Source organism: Siphateles boraxobius, unplaced genomic scaffold (assembly GCF_051911475.1).
Source record: "Siphateles boraxobius isolate OS27281-9 unplaced genomic scaffold, OSU_SipBor_1 65, whole genome shotgun sequence".
In the NCBI taxonomy this organism is placed as follows: Eukaryota; Metazoa; Chordata; class Actinopteri; order Cypriniformes; family Leuciscidae; genus Siphateles; species Siphateles boraxobius.
This window is the reverse complement of record NW_027509192.1, coordinates 17,132,568-17,151,475: the sequence shown is the minus strand read 5'-3', so window position 1 is coordinate 17,151,475 and position 18,908 is coordinate 17,132,568. Positions and strand designations below refer to the sequence as shown.

General features: G+C 36.5%; 3 protein-coding genes across 3 annotated transcripts in view; all 3 read right to left on the bottom strand.

Moving 5' to 3' along the window:
- The window catches only part of osbpl5 (oxysterol binding protein-like 5), a 66,069-nt gene extending 59,203 nt beyond the window's left edge, over positions 1–6,866 (bottom strand). The window contains exon 1 of the mRNA XM_077211336.1: positions 6,378–6,866. The gene's annotated coding sequence lies outside the window, so the exon portion shown is untranslated. The remainder of the gene's footprint in view (positions 1–6,377) is intronic.
- A 4,736-nt stretch (positions 6,867–11,602) lies between these two features.
- Positions 11,603–16,535, bottom strand: ptprjb.2 (protein tyrosine phosphatase receptor type Jb, tandem duplicate 2). The gene is made up of 11 exons (XM_077211396.1): positions 16,425–16,535; positions 16,288–16,332; positions 15,981–16,068; positions 15,735–15,825; positions 14,473–14,546; positions 14,228–14,362; positions 14,006–14,122; positions 13,731–13,891; positions 13,471–13,606; positions 12,919–13,029; positions 11,603–12,400 (listed from the first exon to the last, which is right to left on the bottom strand). Exons 1-11 carry the CDS (start codon positions 16,475–16,477, stop codon positions 12,362–12,364), a joined length of 1,050 nt encoding a protein of 349 aa, XP_077067511.1. The 5' UTR covers positions 16,478–16,535; the 3' UTR covers positions 11,603–12,361.
- A 2,084-nt stretch (positions 16,536–18,619) lies between these two features.
- Positions 18,620–18,908, bottom strand: part of LOC143721285 (uncharacterized) — a 223,163-nt gene continuing 222,874 nt past the window's right edge. Inside the window, exons 11-12 of the mRNA XM_077211572.1 lie at positions 18,726–18,770; positions 18,620–18,630 (exon numbers count right to left, since the gene is read on the bottom strand). Coding sequence (XP_077067687.1) covers positions 18,620–18,630; positions 18,726–18,770 — 56 coding nt within the window. The remainder of the gene's footprint in view (positions 18,631–18,725; positions 18,771–18,908) is intronic.

Genomic DNA, 18,908 nt, shown 5'->3' with positions numbered 1-18,908 from the left:
GAGTGTTCATTGCAACTAACTCTTGTTTGCATTTACTCTCGTGTATGTTCATTTTTTGTGTTTCCTTGACGTTCGTTCATCATCTTTTTTTTTTCGTGAAGCAATATTTTGTTGCGCTTCTGCTTTGATAAATAGACATCCACTCTGAATGCAAAAGTGTGTAACGAAGGTCAGCTAGCGAGAGTCGTGCAGGTTGAAGACTGATAGAGAATGCAGTGTTTACTGTTTAGCGTCCTTGTTAGTGCACTCGCCCTTCACATGCCAGCGATCGGGATTCGGACCGAATCAGAGCAGGGCGGTTAGGATTGGTGGGTGAACTTTGGAGGCGGAGAAATGAAGAGAGGGGTGTGTTTGTTTTGGGTTGATTTCAAATATCAACAATGTTCAGCAACGACTTTGATAAACAACATACTGCACCTTTAAAGAGTGCAAAAAATTTCTCGATTACAGGATAACAGGCGCACTACAAATGTTTAGCGAAGTTTTGTTCATGCATCAACAGTAGCACATACTAAAAGATTTTAGATTTAAAAATCCATATCATTACGATTAAAACTGTGAAATTAATATTGTTAATCCAGAGCTAGTATCCACACACGTGAAATGTTTAAATGTTGTAGCCTATCCAAGTTCTGTGCATGGAATAGACGCCGAACACGCCATCGGAGAACTGCTAATTAAATGTCTGTTACAGCCACTGATTTCAGCCCTCTAAAACCACTTTGGATCCACACCGAAAAAGCTCTTTCGTCCGGAAATTTTCAGTAGCTGAAATTTCGGTGCATCCCTATAGTATATTGCTTTAAGTTAACAAAACTTGGGACAAAAAATTTAAATTGAATGGATTTAAAATTTAGTCTTTGAAAAAAACAGATAAAATTACTGATGACTCATCCTGTACTCATGGGTGTGTCCAAATTTTTGTCCATCGCATGCTCTCTAGAATAACATTGTTCCTTACCTTTACACCACCTGACATTATGGTGCACCGCAGTACCAAAAGTCTCACTCGATAATACGAAATATACATACGGTGCATCTGTCACTATATTGGTCAAAAAATTTGTTCACATGCGCCAACTGTCAATACCTGATTGGCACACCAAGATTTTTGACCATAAATTTACATAACCCTGATGGGCCTGATCAGGGCTACGTCTCTCAAAAACATTTTAAGCCAAAGTAGATCAAAGACACCATTGGTGCAAATGGCTTATGATGCTTTTAGGGAACTCAGCCCATTTCAGCAGAAAAACTAGCTTTCAAAGTCACCACAAAATCAAATTGGACAATTAAAAAAAAAATGAATATTGCAGTTTTTTTAATAAATGATTTAACCATGCACATTATGCACTTTAATTCATGGGCGCTTGTAATTTTTAATCAAAGCAACATCTCTTCTCTTCTTTGATGACGCGTTTACTGGCACGACGGGACAACTTGTCACTCACATGAGATCCACCAATAGCAAACCACAATCATCCAATCAATTCCTGATGGACAAAATCAAGTCCCGCTAGGGCTGGATGATTAATCGAAAAATAATCGAAACCGAAATTCAGAGCCTATAACCGACGTAATTTTACCATGTCGGTTATTTCGGTTTTTTAATCCTATTAATATTTCTGCCCACTGTGTTTTAATGTACTTTCCCTTTAAAACATATTACCGCGTGTGTATTCACGTAACTCCGCCCCGTCCAGTCTGCGACATTGAAGCAACATGAGCCCCTTTCACACAGCGCGTTGATCCCGGGAAATTGCCAGAACAAACACCTTCTGTGTGAACGCAAACACGACCCGAGATTGATGCCAGGTTGGGGACATAGTATTAGTAACATTGGCGTGTTCAGTCCCGGAACGCACGCTGTGTGAACCAAAGCCATAATCAATGCCGTGTCGTAATGATGGCGCTAAGCCGGGATCGTTCGCCAGCGTGAAGCGGTTCGTAATGCGCTAGTTTATGATCGAATCAGAGAAAAAAAATGCACAAGCGTGGTTTCTCGAGAGAAATCGCAGCTCATAAGCAAACTACGGACACCGCTGGGACATGTCACGTGTCTTTGCGGGTTGTGTGTGTCTGTGTGAACGCACTCTCTTGATTCCGGAAATCACTGGCAGTGTGAATGAACCAAAGTCAAACGAACCCGAGTCAAATTCCGGGCCACTTTATCCGTGTATTTTCCGTAATCTCTGTGTGAAAGGGAACTCAAACACTGAGTCAACTCAGCAACTGGAGCCGCTTGTACCAAAGAAACACGCGAAAAAAGAGAGAGACTGACAAACGCCCAGCATCACGTCCCTCCGCGCCACAAAGCAGGTTTCGATAACACAAGCATTTACAAATGCTACACAGTATGAAAAGGATTAGTTTTTTTAGTTTTATACAAGTTATATTTTACTTTTAAGATGGCAATATTTACAATAATTAATTTTGTTTACAAAAATAACTATTTTCTACATTTTTAGGAAACTTTCTTTTGACATTAAAGCTTAATTACTTTTTTATAAGACGTTTTTATTTCAAGCATTGTATGCTTTGTTTGATTCAATTGTTTGAAATATTTAATAAGTAAGCATTAAAAGCTATCTGTGCGTTTCCTTATTTTAGAATCACAAAGATAGGATTATGCATTCTTTCATAAAAAAGTAACCGTGAACATATTTACAGTATAAGCCTTGCCAGTGACACATGAGAATCGTTCAATAATCGTAATTGAGGTAGTAACCTGTTCGATTAATCGCGATTATGATTTTAGCCAAAATCGTCCAGCCCTAAGTCCCGCCCTAATTTATTTTTTCTTATTCGAGAAACCGTTACACTTGGATATACAGGTCCCTCTCAAAAAATTTGCATATTGTGATAAAGTTCATTATTTTCTATAATGTAATGATAAAAATTAAACTTTCATATATTTTAAATTCATTGCACACCAACTGAAATATTTCAGGTCTTTTATTGTTTTAATACTGATGATTTTGGCATACAGCTCATGAAAACCCAAAATTCCTATATCAAAAAATTAGCATATCATGAAAAGGGTCTCTAAACGAGCTATTAACCTAATCATCTGAATCAACTAATTAACTCTAAACACCTGCAAAAGATTCATGAGGCTTTTAAAAACTCCCAGCCTGTTTCATTACTCAAAACCGCAATCATGGGTAAGACTGCCGACCTGACTGCTGTCCAGAAGGCCATCATTGACACCCTCAAGCCAGAGGGTAAGACACAGAAAGAAATTTCTGAACAAATAGGCTGTTCCCAGAGTGCTGTATCAAGGCACCTCAGTGGGAAGTCTGTGGGAAGGAAAAAGTGTGGCAAAAAACGCTGCACAACGAGAAGAGGTGACCGGACCCTGAGGAAGATTGTGGAGAAGGACCGATTCCAGACCTTGGGGGACCTGCGGAAGCAGTGGACTGAGTCTGGAGTAGAAACATCCAGAGCCACCGTTCACAGGCGTGTGCAGGAAATCGGCTACAGGTGCCGCATTCCCCAGGTCAAGCCACTTTTGAACCAGAAACAGCGGCAGAAGCGCCTGACCTGGGCTACAGAGAAGCAGCACTGGACTGTTGCTCAGTGGTCCAAAGTACTTTTTTCGGATGAAAGCAAATTTTGCATGTCATTCGGAAATCAAGGTGCCAGAGTCTGGAAGAAGACTGGGGAGAAGGAAATGCCAAAATGCCTGAAGTCCAGTGTCAAGTACCCAATTGTGCTCAATTGGCCTGCCAACTCTCCTGACCTGAACCCCATAGATAATCTGTGGGATATTGTGAAGAGAAAGTTGAGAGACGCAAGACCCAACACTCTGGATGAGCTTAAGGGCGCTATCGAAGCATCCTGGGCCTCCATAACACCTCAGGAGTGCCACAGGCTGATTGCCTCCATGCCACGCCGCATTGAAGCAGTCATTTCTGCAAAAGGATTCCCGACCAAGTATTGAGTGCATAACTGAACATAATTATTTGAAGATTGACTTTTTTAGTATTAAAAACACTTCTTTTATTGGTCGGATGAAATATGCTTTTTTTTTTAGATAGGAATTTTGGGTTTTCATGAGCTGTATGCCAAAATCATCAGTATTAAAACAATAAAAGACCTGAAAAATTTCAGTTGGTGTGCAATGAATCTAAAATATATGAAAGTTTAATTTTTATCATTACATTATGGAAAATAATGAACTTTATCACAATATGCTAATTTTTTGAGAAGGACCTGTACAACATCACAAAAGGGAAAAAAAGAAGATCGCAACTACCGTTTCATGCAGACTAATTAATAAGTGGATAATGCAAAGTTTTCTTTGCACGTGATGTTAAAACATAGTAACACACCTTCTGTAACCTGAAAAATAAAAATAAGCATCTAGTAATTGTTATCAGCCTTAATTTCTACATCAGTGCATCCCTTAATGCAACAGCAATGGTTTATATACGGTTAACAACATTTAAAAAAAATCATAGCCCACTCACATGTAAATGCACTTCTAGAAACAACTTGGCCATATTTCAAGGTTTCAAGCATGAGCCAAGCATGAGTAATCAGCAGTTGCTATTGGACCGAGGTACTTGTGGATGAGAGGCTAAATATGAAGAGTTTGGCAATACAGGAATGTAGCAGCTCCAAGCAAATTAACACAGAGCTCTGTTAAAAATGTTGCCATGATGCTAAAACAAAAGCGACAATCTTGTAACCTAAAAGTCAATCTGAAACAGCATTTCCAAACCTTTTTATCTTCACAACATGACATATTTCCAAGGGAAACAGGATATATTCAACAAAGAAACCATGTAGGTTGGGACTTTTTTTATTTATTATTTAAATTTGGTTTTGTTCGTTTCATCCACCATGAATTGAAGTGTTCATGGAGTACACAATTTAACTGCCATTGGTCGAAAAAACAAATAGCCGCCCCACCCCAAACTGACGCTATTGGCTGAGCCAATGTTGCACTCCAAAACACAAAGAAATGTTTTAGTACTACAAAGCCACAGTGTTTACTTTTTTTAAGGAGAATCGACTTTAAGTTTTAGTCTGTGCATATTAAGTTGTTGTTTTTTTTCTTTTTCTTTTTTTCTGTTAAAATACATCAACAGCTCTATCGCATTAGTTATCAGAAACCATTGTAAATAGCTCAGCTGAAAATACAGGAAGTGCAGGCTGGCCAGTCAATGACCCCTAAAAAAAGAACTCAGCTGTCTGGGATTCTCACAAATAGCGATCAGCGAGAAAATCGACACAGTTGGAACAGGAGGGTACGAATAAATTAAAAAAGAACAAACATGGGCTAGTAGGGCAGCTTGATTCTTGGTTTGCTCTCCCCTGCAATGTGCTGTATCTTATCTATTGATATATTTATCCAAATGAAAGAGAAACATCCGCAAACTCATATTAGGTGGTCGCCACACTATTTACACCCCACTGCTAGGGGGAATGGAATGATTTTGGCTGATGTCAGCAGGTTCATGGAAAAATGATGTATTAGAAACACACTTCTAAGGTGCAAAAAGAGTGATGCTATAAAAATAATATTCATATAATACATTTAATATAATGTTGTCAACAATAATATTAAGAATATAATCAATATACCATAATATAATAGTTTTGATTCATCATTTATTATTTTTCCCATTATTCTTTATTTATTGTTATTAAACTGATAGATGCTAGATGGTCAGTAAAGCATTCACCCTTCAGTAGTGAATTGTATTGCTTGATTATTCTTTTTCATTTAAAAATCTATTAAATATAATTGTATTATATAATATAAAATAATATTAAATATGTATAAATTGCCAAAATATTAAATGTAATTATATATGAAACTATCTCCTTTAAAAGCGCCTTGCTTTCAAAAAAGGCGCAGTATAAACAACTTTTAATACTATTACTGTTGCTGTTATTTTTAAAAGTTAAAATGTCTTAAATTGTTATTATCAATTTGAAGATTGTTAAACAATATTGATATTAAAATGCAATGTAATACAAAAACACATTATTTAGAATTCCATACTTTGGATGTCTGTCAGCAGTGTGGGTTTTTGCCAATAGGATTCTGTTCAATAATGTCTAAATAAGGGAGGGGACGGATGGACAATAGGCGACTTTATATGAAATAAAACAAACACTGCACAGAAGAAAAATATAACGGAATAATTCAGCACTGTAACGTTTAAAAGGATTCGAGCTGGTTAGGGATGGATGGATGGATGCCGGAGAGGACATCAATAATCATAGTCACATCCAAATGCAAATAATAAGTGATGCTCGTTTGTGGTTATTTATGCTAAACAGCCCATCATTCCATCATGATTCAAAGCATCAGCTGTAATACAGTCATGTTAGGTTATCATATTATAGCATATTTATCTTACCTCTGTTGCAGTCACAACTTCACCTCTCGAAGATAGAAACGTGGCAGGAGACCTAGTCGTATCCGAATGACTTCATCTCGGATCGAGAACAGGTCGGTTTGGGTTTGATTGGGTTCCTAACACTTCAACAACCGTCAATTATGTAGGCTATTAAATGGACTGGAACTGTGAGACGCTCGCGTTTGTCCCGAAACAAAGTAACGCTCGCGCCGTATGCCGTCTCAAAATGTGGAAAGGCCGCTCGAAACGCTGATTTCCAAACGCGATACAGTTGGAAGTTGAAAGTTAACCGCGCACACCTGCATCCTCAAGAGATATAGTACGGTGGAGAGATAAAATAGCGGTCCATAGTGTGCCATAACCGCTGGCGTACAGCTGTATTGTGGGAGCGCGGACGGAAGGAAATGCCTTTGGAGGAAAGGAGGCGCTTAACCAGCCAGAGTGCTGGATTTAACCTCATGAAGCCTGACGTCATTCACATTCGTGTTCTGTTTCACTTAATTGTTTAAGAGTTTTTAAGAAAAGCATATTCAGATCTGTCCATACAGATGTCCATACTCTGTCCATACAACTGTTCTATTGAGGTTGAGTCTATTAAACATTTTACCATGGCTCTTTTAGTCATAATATATAAAAGCATAAACTTAAGAAATTAAACATCAACAAATAAATAAAAAATAGGCATGAAAATACACCAAATTTTATAAGATTTTTGTTTTACAAAACAGTAAAGATGGGATGCAAAAGGATGCATGTTTCATTACTTTAATAAATTATTGCATGCATTTGACATTCAGACAACTTTATTTTGAATGATTACGGTATTGTGTTTTACGGTATTATGTATAGAGAAATATTTGGAATTGCAAGAAGCTTCATGGACAATATTTATGTATAACAATACAATATTTATGATTTTTCATTAAAAATCTATTAATTCATTTTCTCCTTTGTTTTGTTTTTTATTTAAACAGTAAAGTAAACATGGAGTATGGATACAATTTTACCTAATCTGATAAACTGAACAACTGTTATGAAGAGAGTTTAGGATGGATAGATTTTTTTTCTGGAACTAAATCAGTGGTTGATTTATCAGCATTAATACTCATTCACTGTAATTTGATATGAATTAACTCAAAAGGTATCAATATTTCTAGCATAATAATGCATAATTCAGGAAGTCAACAGGAAATGGTCAAGCTGAGTTTCCTGGTGACTGTAAAACCCACTGTGAACAAATGTCTGTTTGATATTTCTGAAAACCTTATTCATATGTGTAATGACAGGAAAAGTGCTTGGCTGCCCTCTAGTGACGGGCAATGAATATGCAAGAAACATGCACACAGCACTTTGTTAAAGGACCAAACATGTCAGTGATGTCTATGTGTAAAGAGATGTTTATTTAAAGTGCTCGAAAGGTGATAACAGTCTCAGTAAAATAAAAAAAAATAAAAACCATCCAAATCTATACAAAAGTCACAGAAAAAATGGCAAACAAAAAACAATAAAGATAAGAAATAAAGTTATAAATATATACACGCAAACTTCAATAATTAGTAAAGAAGTAAAGAAGGTAGTAAAGAATTTCTCACGGCACCACAACTGCATGCTCGCCTTGCCAGGTCAACCGACAACCTAACATTTGTTTTGGGCTCGTTATATATATATATTGTATACACACACACTATAAAATAAATATACAAAAATAGTCAAAAAATAAACAGAACAATAACTTAAAGGGTAACTAAACGCTAAAACAGTTAATGATCTGTAAGACTGGGGCTTTATTAATACTGTTCATTGATTCAAGTAAATTGTTTGACATTTGGATATAAAGTGTTTTAATTCTACAATATATGGTGTAAAAACGTCTGAGTGCTGCCCTCATCAGGTTGAACGGTGGCTACTGCAGTTGAATTTTCCTATTGGATGTTGTGGTACTGTGTGACGTAAGTAGGCACCAGCTCATCATGCCCTTGCCTACAGAGAGACGCGGGTCTCAACTCCACGTGCAGCTCGCGGGGGGTGGATGGCTGGTCTCTGGACGTGGAGTGGGGCTGACGTCAGGCCGATGGTGAACGGGGAATCGTTGTTCACCAGCACCCACTCCTCGAATGTGGCGAAATCCTTCTTTGCTGCTGGAAGGTGTGCCATAGATCACTTGCTCAGGCTGGTGGTGGTAAAGTGCACAGAGCGAGCTCTATCTTCCAGCGGACGGTCTCACTGCTCCAGGCACAGGAGATGGACAGCAGGCAGGTCCATGGAAGGAAAAAAACAACAACAAAAAGACCGGGGGAAGAAAAATGCAGCAAAACTTAATTGTTTGGTCCTAACGAGCTAATTAATAAGACAACAGGTGAACGGAATAATTAATCAATCAAGGGAACAAACTGGCACACACTAGGAAACTGGGTCACAGTGAAAACTAAGGGGACTTTCACACTGGCAGTTTAGTTCGGAACGGGGCACGGTTCGCATGAGAAATCGCTAATGTGAACGCTGTCATGGAACCCAGGTGCGCACTGGGGTATCGAACTCGAGACTGCCTGGAGGAGATGGTCTGAGTTCGGTTGCTCCCGAACCGTGATGCGATTCGCGTGTACAGGTCCTTCTCAAAAAATTAGCATATTGTGATAAAGTTAATTATTTTCCATAATGTAATGATAAAAATTAAACTTTCATATATTTTAGATTCATTGCACACCAACTGAAATATTTCAGGTCTTTTATTGTTTTAATACTGATGATTTTGGCATACAGCTCATGAAAACCCAAAATTCCTGTCTCAAAAAATTAGCATATCATGAAAAGGGTCTCTAAACGAGCTATTAACCTAATCATCTGAATCAACTAATTAATTATAAACACCTGCAAAAGATTCCTGAGGCTTTTAAAAACTCCCAGCCTGTTTCATTACTCAAAACCGCAATCATGGGTAAGACTGCCGACCTGACTGCTGTCCAGAAGGCCATCATTGACACCCTCAAGCAAGAGAGTAAGACACAGAAAGAAATTTCTGAATAAATAGGCTGTTCCCAGAGTGCTGTATCAAGGCACCTCAGTGGGAAGTCTGTGGGAAGGAAACAGTGTGGCAAAAAACGCTGCACAACGAGAAGAGGTGACCGGACCCTGAGGAAGATTGTGGAGAAGGACCGATTCCAGACCTTGGGGGACCTGTGGATGCAGGGGACTGAGTCTGGAGTAGAAACATCCAGAGCCACCGTGCACAGGCGTGTGCAGGAAATGGGCTACAGGTGCCGCATTCCCCAGGTCAAGCCACTTTTGAACCAGAAACAGCGGCAGAAGAACCTGACCTGGGCTACAGAGAAGCAGCACTGGACTGTTGCTCAGTGGTCCAAAGTACTTTTTTCGGATGAAAGCAAATTTTGCATGTCATTCGGAAATCAAGGTGCCAGAGTCTGGAGGAAGACTGGGGAGAAGGAAATGCCAAAATGCCTGAAGTCCAGTGTCAAGTACCCACAGTCAGTGATGGTCTGGGGTGCCATGTCAGCTGCTGGTGTTGGTCCACTGTGTTTTATCAAGGGCAGGGTCAATGCAGCTAGCTATCAGGAGATTTTGGAGCACTTCATGCTTCCATCTGCTGAAAAGCTTTATGGAGATGAAGATTTCATTTTTCAGCACGACCTGGCACCTGCTCACAGTGCCAAAACCACTGGTAAATGGTTTACTCACCATGGTATTACTGTGCTCAATTGGCCTGCCAACTCTCCTGACCTGAACCCCATAGAGAATCTGTGGGATATTGTGAAGAGAAAGTTGAGAGACGCAAGACCCAACACTCTGGATGAGCTTAAGGCCGCTATCGAAGCATCCTGGGCCTCCATAACACCTCAGCAGTGCCACAGGCTGATTGCCTCCATGCCACGCCGCATTGAAGCAGTCATTTCTGCAAAAGGATTCCCGACCAAGTATTGAGTGCATAACTGAACATAATTATTTGAAGGTTGACTTTTTTTGTATTAAAAACACTTCTTTTATTGGTCGGATGAAATATGCTAATTTTTTGAGACAGGAATTATGGGTTTTCATGAGCTGTATGCCAAAATCATCAGTATTAAAACAATAAAAGACCTGAAATATTTCAGTTGGTGTGCAATGAATCTAAAATATATGAAAGTTAAATTTTTATCATTACATTATGGAAAATAATGAACTTTATCACAATATGCTAATTTTTTGAGAAGGACCTGTATGTGAAAACAACATGGACTCGGATGCGCACTTGTTCAGGAAGTAAAGTATCCTGCGCATGCGTTTTAGCCGATTATGATGTATTTAGTTAAATAAAACACACGTAAGGGATGAAAATTTACCCTGGATACGAGGAAGAGTGAGTCTGCAGTGAATTCGCGCATAGTGCGTGCAATCAGGGCAACAAAGCAATGGAAATCCACTGTCTCCTCAAAAGAGTCCATTTGCAAGCAGCGGAAAGATAGACTATGTGAAACACACACACACACACAGTTAACCTGGGTTGTTTACTCAGCTATGAATAATAGCACCAAATTAATAAAGAAACACAATATATTGACCCACGTCGTGTTTTCTATCATGCGCCGTGCACGTTTGCAATTACGTAAGATGCACGCAAATGCACCAGAGTTCGATAGAATCAAGTTGAGTGTGAAACCAGACCAACGCTGCGGGGGGCGCCGGGAACAATCGCGCCCGGGCTCGGACCGCAGCAAACGAGCCCAGTGTAAAAGCCCCCTAAATCAAACAGAACATAACCGTTTCAGTGAGCTTTTGCTCAAGGTGGAGCTGACTGCTGTCACCAGCGCTAAATGTTACTCTTATTGTGATAATGAGTGCTATTCCGTTCCCTCAATCCAAACAGGAAGTTTTATGACTATTTTAAACAGGCCCTTTTTTTCTTTCTTTTTTTAACTTGTGGTAATATCAGTATTGGCTAATTTAGATAGTTGCCAATATGGAACCCATGGACATACCCATGTAGGGCCCCTACCTCAAGCCCATATCATATCACTCACACTCCACAAATGTATTACATTATATTATATATCTTATGTGAAATGGCAGGAAGAGTGCTTGGAATAAAGAGAAAAATGTTCTGCCAATTTTTTTTTTTTTAAATGTAAATGCAAGAAAAATGCAAAGAGCACTTCCATTCATTCCATCCAAGAATTTCCATTCACTTCCATCCAAAGAATCAATTCCATTCAATAATCACAGTACTTTTGATATTTTTAAAAATGCATTTATTTGTTATTTATTTTTTCTGGTCATTGTTTTCAGCATGTATCCGAATCATTATCTATTATCATTAGATAAAACCAAAAATAGGAAAAGGCACTTCCTATGTGCAAGGCTTCATAAATAACGTCATACACACAAATATGTTAAGGATATAAAAGCAAGAAACAAATGAAATAGTTTTTCTTGAAGGGACCAGTGGGAAATGTAAGTGGGCAAGAGATTCTAGTGCAACTATTGTTCAAAAACAAATACAAATGTTAAATAAAAATATTGCAAGTGTTGATAATAGAAAGGTATAAACAGTAAAAATGGATTAAACAATGCTTTCGAAAATATATTTAAGTAATATCACACAAGTAAGAGTGCGGGTATAAGTTTAATAACATTACAGTTGCGGGTGTAATCACTTTTCAACAAAGTGCAGTAGATAGATAGAGCATAATATAATATATAGTTACTTACATTTCAGACATAATTTGGATAGTTTGTATAGCTGTACTTCTATACTAAATATTAGCACTCTAGGAATGCTGCTGTCTAATCAAATTAGAAGTCTTAAACTACAGTAACTGTATAAAAACAAAACACAATGTAAAGTACAAATCTCAAGCAAATGCTCATATCAAACATAGCAGATTGAACTTTGTGCACACAGCTAAACCCTTAAAAAACATAATAATAATAATAATATCAAAAATGTCATATTTTCTTACTTTCTAAATATGTCTATAACAGCACAAACGCATTCACATTTTTTTGTGAACATTGTCAGGTTGGGAGTGCATCTAGTGGGGAAAAAGAAAAATCATTTTGTTACCGCTTTAAATGGTTATATGATGTAATATACTGTATATTGTACATTGAAGAGGTACACATTTAATAAAAAATGGGATCTCACAGATGCCTCTATGAGCAGATACAATCATGTCAGCTAAAATGTACAGGGGTTTGCAGGAAATATATCATGTAAAATTATTCAAAATAATCCTTTTGGACATGTCACAGTAAAAAAATAAAGATCTCTTAATTGAAATATAAATACAATTACTTGCACATTATTTGCTGTTTACTTCAAAATGAACATAGAACATGTTGCATTCTTTCCAGTGTAATCTCTTAAATATATTTCTTAAATTTTACCCAAAATTTTGGGGTATTGTGCAAGAAAATAAATTACAACTGAACTACTGTAAATGTAAAGTGTGAATTTCATTATTTTTAAAGCAAATTTAAAAATGCTCTTTTAAATATGCACCGAGGGCCATCTTTAGGCCGTACACAGTTACAGTTTTAAATATTTTACATTCTGATAGATATTTAGTGCTTCGTTGTTCTGGTAAATTAAGTCCACGTTGGTTCCGGTTCTTGATCGAATGATGTCATGCGCACACTGGTGGAGGTAAACATACTGCTCCTGTTGTAGAAAAACAGAAAGAAATAAAAAACATAGAATAGTTTAAAAGTATAAGTCTAATTTACTATAATTGAGAGTTTCTTTGTGGAAGTCAAATTCTATCAGCTCCAATTTTTACACTAATATATTCTGGGTGCAGTTAAGGTCAATCAACAACATTTGTTGCAAAATGTTCATTACTGGAGACATATCCTTACCCGATTTACCATTGTCATCTACATCTGTGTCACTTTTAGAAAATTATAAGCTTTGCATATCTGCTTTCAAATCCTCTAAAAACTGGCCACATATACTTCATTGTAAGTGCCTTACTGTTGCATCCATTTTTTAGTTTTTTCAAAGGAAAGAAGTCAGTTGAGGTTAAAATTATTTTGGTTTTGATAAACATTATGCCACAAATGTTGTTGACTGAGCTTTGAATTTTCCTCTACGGTCCTTTACCTCAGTCTGGACCATTAGAGCCCTGTGCATGCGCATATCATTAACAATTCCGTAGATGTCCACCGTGCTTTCTCTTTCAATCTGGAAAATCAGCTGGTCAATGGCAATGAAGGTCCCTGTTCTTCCCACACCAGCACTGAAAAATTCCGAAGGTCATATAATGAGATGAGGGTTTAATCAAACGAATGGCAAATTTTATTATTGATGTTCGCATTGCAATATAAATTCACGAATGTTTTGTTTATAGGAATCTCATTTACCTGCAATGCACCACAGTTGGAGAGTGGCGTGAGTACTGGTCCATGTGTTCCCTCACCAGGTGTCTGAAATCAATGAGGACTTCAGTGGTCTCTGGGACTCCGTGATCCGGCCACGCTGTGAAGTGGAACTGGCGTACGTAGCGAGTTTCTGCTGTTTTCACCTACAGTGATCAATCATATTATTGTGAATATTACTAATTTAAAAACAACAACAACAACAAAATTCACTCCTGTATGCTACTGAAAGTGGAAATGGAGATATCAGATTTCTTCACATTTTTGATTCTGAAGTCTCTTATGGTCCAGCTGTCCAGTGATATATCTGAGGTGGTCGTCACTGAGATGTTATGATAAAGATTAGTCTCAGATGGCCAGTACTTCTCACATTTCACCTGGAGAAAATGACACGGATTGCTGGTTTGCTTTACTCTGCATATACATTTTGACCACTCTTCAATGTGACTAATAATATTTCAATATTACATTTTTGAACTCACCCGTCCCTGCTCGTTACATCTGGTCAGCATCACTACGGTGTAGACGTTCTTTTCCCAGATCATTCTCCAGTATTCATTTACTGTGACGGGCAACGGACCCTGAGCAGCTATAAACTCTTTTCTTGAATTGTAGCCCTGACCAAAAATAAATCAATAAATATGATTAGCGAAAAATCTATATATATACACAACATATCGAGAAGTCATGTGACCTGCTGACAATTCCCTTTTGTATATCTACTCACTGGAATGTAGTTGGCATTGATGTAGTCATCAAACGGGTTGCCACACATTGATAATCTCACTCTTGAACAATCATCTGAAGAAGGAAAAAAAGATCCAATTAGTTTCCGTCAGTATTTATGTATTAAGAACTAATAATGATGCATCTGATTTAGTATAAATTCACACGGTATCTGTATATCTGTCATTTTCTGTTAAATTCCAAGGGCTCTTATTTTGATATATTTTTTTCATGTGATTTCCTGCGGTTTCTGATTGTTATCACCTGTGTCTAGTTTAGTTAAAGGAATAGTACACTTAAAATGAAAATTCTGTCATCATTTACTCATCCACAAGTTGTTTCAAACCCGTATGAATTTCTTTATTCTGCTGAACACAAAACAAGATATTTGAAGAATGTCGAATACCGTGACAGTTGATGTACCCAACTGACTTCCATAGTAGGAAAAAAATATGGTAACCCTTCCTTTTACAGTCCTGTTCCCCATGTACATACTATGTACTTATTATAGTAATTACAAAAACTGGTAATAACGAGGTACTAACCCTGAACCTACCCCTACACCTAACCTTAACCTATGTACTTACCTTATATTACCCAGTACTTTCTCAGGTAAGTACGCTGTAAGTACACGTAAGTTAATGTACAGTAAAAGGAAGTGTTTCCAAAAATACTATGGAAGTCAATGGGGTCCATCAACTGCCTGGTTACCGACATTCTTCAAAATATCTTGTTTTGTGTTCTTCTTTTGTGTTCCTTGCATACAATTAGATTCAAACATTAATTACTCAATCAAGAATCTGTAACAGTGGCAAACATCAACTGTTCACTTCTTTCTGAGACTTTTAGGAGTGGGAAAATTTGAGATTCATGATACTAAAATAAAGCTACATTTGCACCGCAGTTGAATGTGGGCCAAATATTTTCGAATGAAATTGAAATGTCTAAAACAAAACACTGAACGTTCAATTTTCAAATGAAATCTGAGCCACGTCCATATATGGAAATGAACTGAAAATGTGTCTGCTTTTCTGCAATGTGACATCCGTGTGAATAGTCCAGGTGCAATTCATGTAATTTTATAGTCATCTGATTTTTTCAAAATTCCTCATAATTCTGCACTATTGGAATTATTTGCAATAATGGAAATCTGCACAAAAAACAAGAATGAGATGCTTTCTGGTGGTATTTTCATTGTGCATTCCACAAAATTTCACCAGCTTTTAATACAATATGCAATAGTCAGTCAGACAGTCTACTCACAAGGTAAAACATTTGTGTAACGATTCTTTGCCTTGTTTTCAATAGACAGGGCGGCGTTCTTTGACTGCGCAGTTCCAACAGTTTTCAACTCCTGCAACAACACAGCATTTCTTTAAACCTAGACTTTGAAAACTCTATTATAATTCATAAATGAATCTATATGACAAGTCATCGAGCACAAATGTTTGATAATATATATACATATATATATTTGTTTATGTGTTTATATGTGTTTCCCATGTGTACCTCATACTCTTCAGCAAAACCACAGTTGGAATCTGCATGTTTCCGCTTAAAATACTCTTCATAATCTTCTATTCTTAAACCACTATTACTGTGTATGATAAAACAAAGAAATCATTGAGGACGAAAACCTACAAAAATTTAAAGAATAATTTTTTTCAACTTTAAAATTAATTACAAGTATGTGGGTTAATAATAAAAAGTTACTTCTATTTTATCTCTGGAAATAGAAAGTAAACAAATAATTCAGTTACACTTTTAAGTTTTGTCAAATAAATATTAATCTATAAAATATATAAAACAAAGTTACCTAATGTTGTGTACAGGGATGTCAGGGCATTTTTTTTTGGTTTGTCTGGAACAGAGAGTAATAGAGAAATGTTAATAAAATGAATCTGGATGGAGCTCTGTCCAATCTTCATTTCTCTGATGATACTGGTAACTCACCTTCTTAAATAGAAGAAGACAATGAGAGTGATAATCAAGAGAATACAGATCATTCCAAAAACTATGCCAACAATCTGACCAGCATCCAGACTGGATCCAGATCCAGATCCGGGATCTTGCTCTTTCTCATGATCTGGAAAAAAATAAATAAAAATGTTTCCAAAAAAGATATTGCAGTTTTAATGCCACTAATATTATTGTAACTGGTTCCATATAATTTCTGGGTCAGAGAGGAGTTCACTTTGTAATGTGTTTAAAAATGTAAAAGAAGAAAGCCATTATTGATTATATTAACATTATCAGATCATTTAATGATACTAGGTGACACGCTAGTATATACTAAGATGTAAATAGTTCAACCTTAAAAAAACATTATGTATTTTATTTATTTTGAAGTATGTTACATTGATAGTTAAAACACTATTCTAATGTTTAGTCTGTGAAGGAGCTTTGGATGATGATCAGATGTGTTCAAAGAGGAAGAGGACAGATATTTTAAAATTCTACATACTGGTCAATTGTGAGATGCAGAAAGGTTTTGATCCTGAAGCAGTGACACAAAATGTGTAATTGACTCCCGGTTTCAGATTAGTGATGTTATAGAAAGTGTTATTAGTATCTATTGAAGATTCCCTGTTCGCTGGACTCCATGTAACAGTAAAGACAGATGTATATCCAATTGGTTCATCCCATTTCAAAAACACAGATGATGTTGTTATTTCAGTCGCTGTGAGATTATACTTGGAGCGACTGGTGTTTCTGGGTGTTTCTCGCTCATATCTGCTTCGAGGTCTTGATTGTCGCATTTCTTTGTGGTTTAGAATCCAGTATTCCTGTAATTCTTTTGTCTTTTATGAATTTAATAAAGAACTCTGTCTCGCATTTTGTCCAAACATACCGTCCCTTCTACATTAAGTGACCTGTAAATGCGCAAAAGCAGTTTCCATTGAAGTTTTGCGAAATATTTCTTTTTCGAATTTTCCTTGAAAAACCACATGCGAGCGTAAAAACATTTTTGCGATAAATGGGAGTTTTTGCGAAATTGATGTGTTTCCATTGGTCGTATTTCAATTCGCAATTTCAATTTGCGCAATTTTAAGGGTAATGGAAACGCAGATAGTGAGAGTAAAATGTCGTTGTACAGTTTTCTGTCTAAAAGGGTAAATATGAGATGGTGTCAAGGCTGATGTCTCAGAAGAATGCTCACTAGCAGATTATGATACTAAAACCTTAATCTATGCGAATAAAATACAACCAAGAACATTTGTGAGACAGGATTCTCACATTCAAACAGGTAAACTACAACTAAGATGTCCTGACAGAAATCATTGATTATACTATCACTATCCGAACAGTTGATGCAACTAGTTGACATGCTTGGATACTGAGATGCAAATCAGCTTGCCTTAAATCACATTATCTATTGTTCTTATTTTGATGGAGGTTACATTGAAAGTCAAACTATCACTGAAATAATTACTCTAAAACAGGAGCCTTGTATGGAGATTTGGACATAGGAATAGCTCTAGTGCTTTCACAAATCAGCAGTGATGCAGAATATGTAACTGACTCCAGAAGTCCGATCAGACTGGTTGAACACAAAGTTTCTCAGGAGAAAGCAAAACATTTGCACGAGAGCGTGAAAGCATTGAAATATATTTTTGTCCCCTTTAAAGGCTCAATAGAATCCTAATTGTAGTTAAGATTTATTTAAAGGAAAGGCATCAGTCAATAATATGAATATACAACTAAATCAGATCCAAATCAGGAAACATGTAAGTAAAAACATATTAGTATATTTTGATGTAACCACTGTTTGTATGTCATAATTGTCTATATATATTAATTAAATCTCGTAGGTGCTGCTGTTTGACAATTATCATTATAAAACTTCATTAGTAATAAAAAAAGAATAAAATATAGCCTAGCTATATGTCAGTTGTCCATGAACAATACTCACTTGTAGAAGTTGTTTCAGTAGGTGTTTGAGAGTTAGTTGAAGAAATGGCATATGTTCATACAATTAACTTTTGTAGTACAATCCATGTTTTATTGTTAAAATAAAAACTTGTATTATATTACATTATAAACATTTTAACCGGTAGCTGCTGATGTTTGATACTCAGGATGTGATTTGAAATACTGAGGTATCTATTACTTCAAACAGTAAAAAAGAAGAACTTTCTAAGGAGGTTTTAAGACAACTCTACATGAATATTACTTTAGCATGAGCATATCAACTACTGATATATTTGTCGTATTAACATGTTTACTCAAATGTCTATAAATAAAAATACTCACCTTTAGTTGTTGATGTTTGAGAAGAGATTGTAGTGGCAGTGGTTGCTGGAATATTTTGATATAGAAATAAATATAAATACAGTTTTATTGAGCAATTATACATGTCATGCTTACAAGGATATATATATATATATATATATATATATATATATATATATATATATATATATATTGGCATTCTGT